Source organism: Clupea harengus, unplaced genomic scaffold (genome assembly GCF_900700415.2).
Source record: "Clupea harengus unplaced genomic scaffold, Ch_v2.0.2, whole genome shotgun sequence".
Taxonomy (NCBI): domain Eukaryota; kingdom Metazoa; phylum Chordata; class Actinopteri; order Clupeiformes; family Clupeidae; genus Clupea; species Clupea harengus.
In genome coordinates this window covers 38,120-49,998 of record NW_024879936.1, presented here as the reverse complement: position 1 = coordinate 49,998, position 11,879 = coordinate 38,120, and the positions used below count along the sequence as shown (strand labels likewise).

The window sequence follows — 11,879 nt, the reverse complement described above, 5'->3', positions numbered from 1 at the left end:
AAGCCAGTGGGTAGCATCCACGGCTGAGAGCCAGTGTGCCTCGTCGATGGCTGGGTACACCACTTCCTTCAGCTTCCTCAGAGACTCGCGCATTACGTGGATGTTGGGGATCTCCAGGAAGTTCAGCTCCACGTTGGGGTAGAAACTCTCACTCTCATAGCCACCATCTTTGGCCTACAATCAGGTGAGTAGATATCACAAAAAAAATCTGTTAGGACAAAACTGCTAATTATGTTCACCGCAGAATGAAGAAAAACAACCACTGAATGAACTGCTTTTTACATAAGACACACATGATAAAACACACACATAATTTTTTCCATAATAAAATTGACAATTATAAGTCGCTTATTCAATTAGTTGAGATTCATCATCTTGTGTATCTTACAATAATGTCCACACATTGAGACAAGAGGAGGTCACTTTCTGAAGCAGAGCACCAGATAGTCTCAAACCAACATCCATTGCACCTTGTTGGTGTCGGCCACACTGCTCTGCCGTGCATCAAAGATGGTGAGCTTGTGTGACTGGGCGTTGGCGTCCAGTATGATCTGCAGGTACCGCTCGTCCTCCTTGCACCGACGGTCTGACAGACCGACCTGAGGCTGGCCACAGCGAATAATGGCAGCCTGGCTCTCTGGGTGGATCCACGACAGAACCTGAGGAAGAGAGAAGCCAGTGTCACTGCCAGGACAGAGCTGAATTCTGGGAGAGAGCTCAAGCTTAATTTAATTTAGCAGGATCTATTTACACTGTATAAAAGCAACAACTTAAAGGGAACCTTTGGGATTTTCGACAGAAATTGAAACTTATACTACAGAAACTGTAAAAAACTTCCTTTTCAACAGTTTATTTACAGTTAGCAAGGTAAACAGACACGGTCAATGACTAAAACAAGCAGATTACTTTGACACTTTGTGTGTGTGTGTGTGTGTGTAAGGGTGTGTGTGTGTGAGCGGGTGTGTGTGTGTGAATGTGTGTGTGTGTGTGTGTGTGTGTGTGTGTGTGTGTGTGTGTGTGTGTGTGTGTGTGTGTGTGTGTGTGTGTGTGTGTGTGTGTGTGTGTGTGTGTGTGTGTGTGTGTGTGTGCGTGTGCGTGTGCGTGTGCGTGTGTGTATACAGTCCACCCAAGACAGAGCTTACTGGAATGCGATGCTTGGCTCTGAAGGTGGCCACTTTCTTTAGCTCAACATCACTGATGCTGGAGGGCACGACCAGGAGAGCAGGGTAGGTGTCACACACCTCATAACTGCAGTTGATCTTACTGATGATCCAGCTCTCGTTGGGCAATCCCTGCCCAACAAATACAACAGAGGAAACTGCTTTGTGCATTTGTGATTCAAATGATAAAATACAATTAAACATAGACATAAAATAGGGTATATTTCCCAAATTACTTTTGTCAATTTAAATTGCTCTTTAAATCATAATGCATACTTTAAAAAAGACTTTAAGGTGGTGCAAACCCTGCTATAAATACTAATTGGATTACTCACACCAACCTGATCTACTGTTTCACAAATGTCTGTAGTAGTACCTGTCTTTTGTACTCTACTGCAGGGTCATACACTTTCCAGCCATCTTCCGGAAACTTCTCTTGGTACAAGAATGCAAACAGTGGCTGCAAATGGAGAGACCACATCTAAGATGAGTTGACACTAAGTCAGTTTTATTTGGTCACAAAGCCATATATAGTATTTACCATGGGCATTTACAGCATTCACTGGCTTCATTAACACTCCTACAGTGGGAAGAGAGTAAAGACTAAAATCACATTAGTTTGACTATGTACCAGATCATGAGACAGAGGAAAGGCATATCGGGTCAACATCTCCAAAATCTGCAGTTTACTCTGTTCCTCCTTCTTGTACGCAAATCGGGGGTGTCTTAAGTCCTGTGAAGAAGAGCACAGAAGAACCAAAGGAGTCATTTAATCTCTGGTTGTGGCAAACACCTTTAGTGGTATGTTTCATGGTCTTCTGTTTCTCACTGACTTTGCACACGATCTCGAGGCCTCTTGTGTTCTCGCCGTGATTCTGCACTCCAATAGTCTCCAAACGACTGATCGCGCCCAGATTCACATCCAGGAGGAATGGAGGCTCCTATCACCACCATCGAACAGATTTGATGCAAGACACACAAAAAAGACAAATACTCATAATTGTATTTTCAGAACAACATGTCATGAGCCTAATTACTACCAAATCAAGGCAGACCGGAGCAAAAACAAGCAACAAGAAGAGTTTTACCCGAGCCAGGCTTTTGAAGTAGAGTTTGTAGTTGGTGATGGTCAAAGTACCGCTAACAGCCCCAGAGAAGGGGCAAATATACATGACGTCTTTGGCTGAAAGGAGAACAGTTATCTCACAGGTAAATAATAGTTCAGACAGTTTTAAGAGTCATCCTCAAACCAGCCAGATATTTTGTTAGGAACATTTATCACAGAAGATTTCCTAGACACAGCTTACTGATGTTTTTTTCAGTTCACAACACCAAAATGGCTTGTTGAAGTCAAAAGAAACAAAATAACATGGAAACCAAGCAATATAGTTTCTTTGCCTCTGAAAATAGGTCTCATAGGCGAGTGAACAGACAAAATAAGTCAAGTGATTAAGTCACACTAATAATGGAGAGGACCAGTAGAGGTGTGTGTGTAGCTTGAGGCCCCCCCCTTACCTATGGCTTTGATGGACTCCCCAGGGATGCGAGGGGCCTCCTCCATCTGGGCCAGTTTATTCCCATCTCTCAGCGCCTGCCAGACACACCAATGAAGCACACTACCATGAGGAAATCTGAGGAGCTTCAAAGTATTAATATAGGCATGGACAAGCTAAACACAACAATGCTAAGACTGACAGAAAAACCATGCTAAGATTGAAGGAAGATTGAGGAAATGTAATCACATACTAACTAAACTAATATACTAATTGTGAGGGATAGCTGTATGTTTAGCTGCAACTGCAAGTATTTTAGGTGTAATGCATTCATCCCCAGATAAACAAGACGATGAAATCCTCTGACAACTTTGTACTTGTACAGAATCACTTCACCACAGAGGTACCCTAAACTACACCACGTAAGCAGGCCAAATACAACACTTACACATACATACACTGCAATCAAATTAGCGTGACGTGCAAATTTAGTCTACATGCTAGTATACAAAAAGGAACTCCACACTTTCTGAAAACAACTTCTCCAAGACCTTTATGCAGAACATTAAGAAGTAGACAAACTATTTCAGTACATTCAGTAGGCATAAAGGGCACATAAAATCAGTTGATGACAAAATATGAAAGCAAACAAGGTTGCACTACCTTCCTCCATTGAAAGACACATACAACATGTACCCATAAGATATATATAGCTAAATACAGTGGCTTGCAAAAGTATTCAACCCCCCCCCTGAAAGTCATCCCCATTTTTTACAATTACTAAGGATACTTACACATATCTTCACAAACAGTATTTTCATTGCAAACATGTATGCTCTCTAGTATCTTTCCAAAGGCAACCTATTTTATTTGTCTGCTAACAATACAAATTCATTAATTAAAAATTGAAATATATTACTAGCATAAGTATTCAATCCCCTGTGCTTTTGAGTTCCAAATTAAGGCTAATGACAAATGATTTGACTATAACTAATCATAATTAGGTATTACCTATGAGTGGTTCAAGTAGAGACCTCCTTCAGGATATAAAAACCACTCTAAGGGTCATCAGCCAAGCTGTGAAATAACAGAGGACATGAGGACTAAAGAGACAAGTGAGGAAATAAGTGAGAAAAAGATTAGAAAATGCCCAAGTGTTTTGATGTCCAATTGAGCACCAATGGGTTCATAAGAAGAAAGTGGAAGTTGCACCCAGTGCTGGGTTTCCAGATAACGGTGTCTCTTAGCGTTAGACTTGAGAGGTATACTTTACTTAAGTTGTTTACTCTTACGTCTTACTCTTACTCGTGTTTCCCAAACCTTCTCTTAAGAGTTCCCTGAAGAGAAACCTTCCTACATATTCCCTAAGAGGCTGAGTCCATGTTTCTGGCATCAATTATTGTCATTCACATGGGTTTGAGTATGTGTGAGGTGAGTGGGCATATGACGGGCATGACTCAGATTGGAGTGCAAGGGATCATTATTAGAAAGGTTAAATGTTACTCATTTGTATTCACATGGGATTAAAAATGAACTGCTAATTAATTTATGTCGAAGTTTTTTTCTTTTTATTTAATGAAGCACAAAATGTAATGCAACGTATTTCTTGGTCTTACATCGCAGTCAATGAATAAGACACTAACAATTGTTTTGTCTCAAAAATGTTTGTTTTATCTGAAATCTGTGTTAAGGTATAGGGTGGTCCAGACCAACCTTGCAGATGTATCCCTTACAGAAGGCATACTTAGCTAAGAAAATTCTGGGAAACCCCTTGAAACGTTAAGGTACAGCTTAAAGTATAATTTACGAATGACGTAGCATTAAGAAGGCTTTGAAAAACCCTGCCCCGATTCCTTGTAGAAAAGGCTATTTCCCCAAACCAAGCATCCAAGGATGGATGTTAACTGGTGAGGGGGGCCACCACAGTCCAGCCATCACCCCGAAAAATCACCAGAATTCAGTGGCTGGAATTAAGGCGCTGGTGCAGAAGTCAGGAATCTTAAGAGCTCTCCATAAAACTGGAATATTGGTTTAGAAGATACCCATTAAAGCATATATAGAGGTGGTGTAAGATGTGGGAAGGGGTAGTTTGTTCATATATAACCCAGAATAGAGCTTTCTGGCCAATCCTCAAAGTGCTATGAGTGAAGTAAATCTAACAATGCCAAAGCTTCAAGAAACACCATCCCAGTCGTGAAATATGGCAGTGGTAACATCAGGATGTGCGAATATTTCTCATCTGCAGGAACTGAGAAACTTTTTAGAATTGCTGGAAGAATGAATGAAAATGAATTCTATACAATATCACAAGAAACTCTCTTGCAGTCTGTTGTAAAACTAAGATTTGGGAGAGGGATTACCTACCAGTAGGACAATTACCTAAGGCACAAGGCTAAAGTAATACTGGAGTGGCTCAAATACAGTAAAGTGAATATTCTAGAATGGTTAGGTCAACACCCTGATCAAAATCCTACTAAGAATCTGTGGCACTACAATCCAGGACTGCCCAACACTGCAGTACAATGTGCAAAGCTCACTTCAAAAGACTTTAGGCTGTTATGGCAGCAAAGGGGTTCTCAACCTCAATACTTACGCAAGCAGAATATTTTCGACAAATAACTTATTTAGCCTTTAGAAATAGTATCTTTCGTAACCAGAAGATGGTGATGACTTTCAGGGGGGTTGAATACATTTGGTAGCCGTTGTATATTCCAAAAGAAATACAGGAGAGCTGTTGAGTTTTGCACTCCCTGAATCAGCAGAACTGTGTTCCATTCCGGAGCAAAGCAAAAAATATCCCTTGACCACCAGAACATAAAACAAACAGTGAGACCACTACTGTAAAAAACACTCTGGAATTCTGGTTGAGACCCACCATGCAATCAAAACAGACCCTGAAATTAAAAGCTAATTCTCCAGGCCAAACAAGAGTGAAGGAATGACTTCATGGCAGTCTTGAATTTCACTGGCTTTTACAAGCAATGTAAGTTACATTTCCAACTTGAAAACACAAGGCTTGTTGCTGACCAGGCTTGTTGCTTGTTGCTGTGTCACCCCAAAATGAGGTCTTAGCCTATCCACTCTAACACTCCATAACGTACAGACGACCAACTACAAGGATCTGAATGTCTAAATTAAATGAAACAAAGAATACATTCTTACATAAATGTACTTCAGCAATGAACTTCAAGGAAATAATTTAGAAAAAAAAAGCATTAAAACTCTTTAGCCTGTATTTGACAATGACTTGGGCACAAACACACATATATCACACAAGAACTATGTAATCTGCAGTAAAGCCAAGACCACCACCACCACCCCTTTCCCAGCCCTTCCACATGGGAACAGGCTGGAGGAAGTTAAACCAGACCAAGCTAGCTCAGGCCTCGCGGGGCCACAGCTCCACAGGCCTGCTCCACCCAGCACGGTACAGCGCAGTGACACGGACAACTGGCAGGCGTCCAGCGCTGTGGAGAATTCTGCCATTCTCCTGGGGCCCAGCTGTGAGTGTGACACCGCATTGGAATGCTGGGCAAACACACGCGGCCGGCAGGGAGAGCGTACAAAGGGCTCATGGATCTGGTTCCTGTTCACCATGGCTACTAATGCTAGCAAAAGGGAGAGTGGGGATATTACTCAACAACTCTTAAATCGGTGCGATAATAATGGCCATGTGGTGGTTAATGAGAAAAGCTGGCCTGATTGGCAGCACTTACATTGAACAATAGTTGCGAATGGGTTTACACCAGTGAATCATTGGGGTGTGTTTTCATCTGACAGAAATCAAACTGTAAGCATTTGGTCTGCAGAACGTGACAAGATCCTTGCGTTTGCTGACACATGGTAACTCTAACATTGGTTTATGTTAGAGCGTTGCAAAACGACAACCATCTTGAACAGAAGTTCTACAAACAACTATCATTTGATTAGTGGTGTCTGCAAATGAGATGGCAGTGAGTATCTAGTATCTAGGAATATCTAAGTAACTAGTCTGCCTCCCTTAGTCTGGTATTAAGTTGCACTTCAATTTTGCTGTTGCTGTTCAATTTTGCAGCTGCACTTTTCCAAGTGGAAGCAAGTAAAGTCACTTTACACATTAGATTAGATACATGAGTTAAAGGGTGAGACAATCATTTCCTTTGTTTTAATTTAAATGTTTTATGTGGAGGTAAATAGGGCTGGCAAATGAAAAGGTGAATTATAAACCAATATCAGGAAGCATGCAGAGGGCCACAATTATAAGTCTACTGACATTCTTTAAAAGTATATAATCTTTAGGGCAATGGAATTGAGTTATGAGGGATTGCATGTTCTTGAAAACAATCTTTGGCACGTCACTTGCATCAAGATCTGGGTGTGGAAAGATGTTTTAATCTGGGGCATTGATAAAGACACTCAGACATAACAGGGGTAGGTTAAACATAGTTACCGTATTCAACATGGAGACAAAACAAAAATGCAGATGGTGCCAACCATAATGATAACTCAAGAGCTCAAGCTGGTGCCGTGATATTTATGTATACAGATTCAATAAAAAAAAATGAATCACCCTTCTATAAGCAACACATTTATGGAATCCCATAAAGTATAAATGACTCTGGGATGGATGGGGTTCTGTTCTAGTGTGGGGCGTTGCCACATAAGGGCTAGGTCCAGAGTTGCTATGGGATGGATGATGGATGCGTTTGAGTACACTGGATGCTCTGGATGGTCTTTGGGGAATGTTTAAGGAGAGTTCCTACCTTGTAATCACGAGCCATTGGTTCAGGTGCCACGGGTCTTGAGATGGTAGCTGCTATCAGCTGTTTGCACCATTCAACGTGTGATCCTGTAGGACTGGTGGAGAAAGGATCTGTCATTTTAGGCTGATCATTGTAACACCTGTCTTTCACCTCTGGTCCAATCAAAAAAATACCATACCATGCAAATTACAGAATCAGTGCAGTTGATGAAATATATATTTGGAATAAAATTGGAATAAACAACTTGTCACTAAAAATACCTAAAAATGTCACTGTTTTGTGGTCAAGGCTATTGCCTATGATGGAAAATCAAAGGTACACAAGATCATCAACTATGCGGTAGGCCTACATATCATATTTCTGCTATGATATTTCTGTTAGATGCATTAAAACCGCCGGATGCACCTGAGCTCAAGGGTGCCAACAGGTTTGCAAAACACACGACTTAAGGTGTTGTTTTGCCTTTAAGTAGTGTACTAAATCTACATTTTGAAGCGGCTGTCTTCAGACTACATGGCATATCGATGTCACACTCCAGGCTATAACTTTTGTAACCTTTAAACGTCGACTCGCCTGTCAAGTGCCTCGATGCTGGGATGTCTGGAACCAGCCCCCCCTAAAGTCCTAGGCTTTCGACTCGAACTCGCCTGTGAAGCGGTGTAATCGGTTCCGTGGCATCCGGGACTGAGGTGTTTGTCCATGTCAGTAGGTTCCCATAAAAAAAAGTTGTCCTTATAGCCATCTGTGCTTTCAGACTATATTGTCTGAAGGTAGCGAGGGCTGTGATTTTCTTCTTTTTCCAACCTCCACTCTTCAGACTTGCCCACGTCATCGTGACTGATACAGCGCTTCGATTACCCAAAATGCATTGGACAAAAACAATTCGGGACCTCCTTGCTCAAGAGCGAAAAATCTCAACTTTGAGAGACTGATAGCTTGTTTAACCTGTTGATTTTTCATTAATGTAATTTATGTAATTAATATAATGTATTTATTCTCACACGGCCAAGTTAGAAAATTATTTGCAATTAGTCTGGCCTTAAATGTGCGTTAAATAAAAACTCGCCAAACATCGCTATCAAACCTGACATTTAAATTATGTTCGAGTTCAAGGATGAATGATATTTAAATATTTTAGGTAGGCTGCTGAAGCAATTTTTTTCAGTTGTCTATTTTAAGAACCGCAGCACTGTAGATAATTGAACAGCATTGCTCACTCGTGGGATAGATGTGGTAGTACTGGAACTGCTTTTCAGATAGGCCCTATTTAAATAATGTGGGCCTATTATTTTCATTTCATTATTTTTTTTAAAGAGGAAGATCAATGTATCGTCATTGTGTACGAAATAATCAACTGTCATGTAGGCTGGCCTACTTTAAGCTTATGCTTGTTGCTGTCCTAAAATAGGTCCCTAGCCACAATAACACTTAAAAAAAAAAGCTAAGATGCGACTTCAAATAAATGAATGGCTGTATTCTAAAGCATCGATGAAACAATTATGACGTTTGACTTAGCGTTTTTATTGTTTATGGCGTCACATCAAAGAACCCATTTATTTAGAATATTCCTAAAGTTTGGTTTAGCCAGCCAGTAGTCTATTGCAAAAAATACCTGCAGTGACATTTTAGATCTGCCTCCCTGTCATATACAATGTCCGAAATTAGTCAGGATATACCAGCAGAAGCTGTGGATGTCAATTTGGGAGAGGAGGACAAACCTACCCAGAATAGTTTAAAAATAAAAAGGGATCAAGACAAGTGTGACTCAAGTGTCACCACTACAGATCCCTTAGTGGATGAGGACCAGGACCTGAGATCTACCCTGGAGAAAGCAGCATTCAGAGTGCTGTCAGAAGAGGTGATTGTCAAGAAGCCACGGCTTGAGGAGCAACAAACCCAAAATGATGTTGAAGTTGCAGATCAAGTTGATGTGTTCACCCTACTATTTCCAAAGAAAATGTGGTATATTGTTGAGAATCCAGAATTTAAGTCAATTGGATGGGACGAAACTGGAATATATGTTGTCATTGATGAGGACCTTTTCGTAAAGGAGGTGCTTGAAAGGAAAGAACCCCCAAGACTTTTTCACACCAAAAACATCCACAGTTTTTTCCGTCAGCTCAACATGTATGGGTTCAGAAAGGCCGGCTCACTCTGGGAGGGTGCTGCTTCACTGACCTGCTTCATGTCTGAGCCAAAATGTGTCACCAAGGTAAGAAACTGATTAGACTCTCCTATTTGATTAAAATGCTATGAATGTAATATTACTGTATTCTAAAAACTTGCTTTTCCTTATGTAGCTAGAGTGCTATCAACACTGCAGCTTTCGCCGTGGGTGCCCAGACCTTCTATGCCTGGTGAAGAGATCTCAGAGGAAACCCCACTTGGGGGAGGTATTGGGTACAAGCGTCACAAACGAAACCCCATCAGGCTCAGGGCAAAGAATGGCCAAGCCTCTTCAGATCACGACATCCATCTCAGCTCCTGGTCCAAGTTCTCAACATCTGAGTGAAATGACAGAAGTTGGCAAAAGATGCATGGCAAAGAAGAGCAACAACCCAACCATCCCTGCAGCCGATTCTATCATGACACCGTGCACTTCTAGTTATCAGTCTATGCTCAAATCATTTCCTGTGACCGCGGCTGTGGAGGAGCCAGTTTCCTCTCTGAGCCGGGGTGTAGACTACCTCCAAGAGCAGACGGCAATCTGGCTGTCTCTACAGGTGATGCTGGCTATGACCCAGGTTCTCTCAGCCACTGCGGCACCCAACATTCAACACACCGACAATGACAATGGCAGCAACAGCCGTGATGGCCATCCTCCAAACTCCTTTGGTCGACACTCGAGTTTACCCTAGCACAGATTCATAACATTTTCATATTTTTTTCAGATGTATTTAAGATTACATTTATACTTTTTGGATATAATAAAAATATGAAGCATTTCAGACATTTCTGGCTAGCTTATTTCTCTGAAAGTAAGGTGAAGAGGGATATGAACAAAGAAGATTCTAGAAAATACATATGAAACAAATGTATTTAAAGAAAGTAACAAAATGTTGTTACAGCAATGCAGTTAATCAGCCGCTGGCAGAGAAGAGGGGAGTAACTTCAATGGGATATCTATAGTCCATTTGTCTTTATGTCCTCGAGCATAGAGTGGTTGCTGAAGCCAGCGTGGGTTGGACAGACGGGTGAGGTATTTCTGAGGCAGTCCTGTCAGAACCGCTTCCCTCTCAAATTCCTTCAGCTCAGCCTCTGTTTGATCTTCGGGACAACACCAGGTGTCCCCGACCTCCACCAAACCTGGAGCCAATGAACAATATACAGAAACATTCTTTTGGGAGATTTTAATTTATGTTAAATAGCCTGTCTGAGGGATATATGACCACAGCGAGGAATCAGATTCCCAAAACTGGACAAGCTCACAACATGTAAATGGCCAGAGAGATTGGATAAACCAGAGTCCTAGGTCTACCTTATAAACTGATGATTCATTAACTGCTTGACTGACTATGGTTACATTGAATAACATCCATGCAATTGATCAAGTGAAAATAAGAAACGCGGTCGAACCTGCAACAACTCCTCTGCCAAATCTTTCGCCAGAATCCAGAAGTTCTTGTATCTGCCTGTCAGTCATTCCCAAAGGCCCTGCAAGCATATCTCTCCACTCATCGCATTCCCAGTCCTTCTGAGCGATGTGAATGGCAAGAGTACAGTTCCTCATCTCAGCCAAAAGAGGTCGCCACCGCGTCTCGATAGTTTTCACTCCATTCAAGACAAAGCCTGCGTAGGGCTGCCTGAAGGATAGGCAACCTACTTGTAAAGTCATGTTATAAGTCTGTGATTACTACCTGTATTAACTGTTGCAACTCATAACGAATTCCATCGGTTAGTTGAAGAACAGAATAGGCGTATCTGAAAAATTATGCCTGGATGGTGGACCATGAAAGAACTACGTTTATGTTTGTGAGGCTCTTGATGCATGAGCGCATGTCAAGGCTATTCGGAAGTAAACAGACTAGCTTATGAGAAGCGAAAGCGAATTCAATAATTAATAATCAATTGATATACATCATCTAAATATTTTACAGACATAACACCGCAAACGAGATAGATAACTGCATAGTCATACCAGCCAACAGTGTTGACAACGAAAGGCTCCAACTTCCGGGTATCATAATAAAAGTCTTCTCAGCTACAATTTTCCAATAGAGACCAATATCCACAAAGCAGGTTACAAATGCCAGTCACCATTCTATGAACTGCCTTGGCAATGAAATCTCAAGTTACTAATATGTCAAAAAAGAACAAATCCAAAAGTTACAAACATCACACGCCGTAGCATAGCCTAGTTTAATTAAAATGTTAAAAAGCGCAAGTTTATCTATCTATTTAGCCTACCGCCCAAAGAACAGACACCAGATACAAAACATTTTACGGTATGCATATGTTGCTACTATAATGCAAATGCACCAAAA

The 11,879-nt window shown here is 41.3% G+C and overlaps 2 protein-coding genes across 2 annotated transcripts; both read right to left on the bottom strand.

Annotated features, from left to right (window-relative positions):
- Window positions 1-6: 6 nt before the first annotated feature.
- On the bottom strand, window positions 7-8,817 carry LOC122130818 (myotubularin-related protein 1-like; the record flags this gene model as incomplete). The annotated part of the gene is made up of 10 exons (XM_042705592.1): window positions 7,969-8,817; window positions 7,396-7,489; window positions 2,676-2,751; window positions 2,249-2,343; window positions 1,994-2,101; window positions 1,792-1,893; window positions 1,537-1,620; window positions 1,143-1,292; window positions 471-659; window positions 7-174 (listed from the first exon to the last, which is right to left on the bottom strand). Coding segments are annotated over exons 1-10 (1,194 nt in total), but the record flags the coding sequence as incomplete, so codon positions are not given.
- A 78-nt stretch (window positions 8,818-8,895) lies between these two features.
- Window positions 8,896-11,786, bottom strand: zgc:110222 (uncharacterized protein LOC550336 homolog). Its single transcript, XM_042705593.1, has 2 exons — window positions 10,972-11,786; window positions 8,896-10,701 (listed from the first exon to the last, which is right to left on the bottom strand). Exons 1-2 carry the CDS (start codon window positions 11,228-11,230, stop codon window positions 10,472-10,474), a joined length of 489 nt encoding a protein of 162 aa, XP_042561527.1. The 5' UTR covers window positions 11,231-11,786; the 3' UTR covers window positions 8,896-10,471.
- Between the last annotated feature and the right edge of the window lie 93 nt (window positions 11,787-11,879).

Coding starts and splice junctions, on each gene's coding strand:
- zgc:110222 (XM_042705593.1), bottom strand. CDS start 11,230: ATGACTTTACAAGTAGGTTGCCTATCCTTCAGGCAGCCCTACGCAGGC. Junction 10,702..10,971: donor TGGCAGAGGAGTTGTTGCAG/GTTCGACCGCGT, acceptor CATTGGCTCCAG/GTTTGGTGGAGGTCGGGGAC.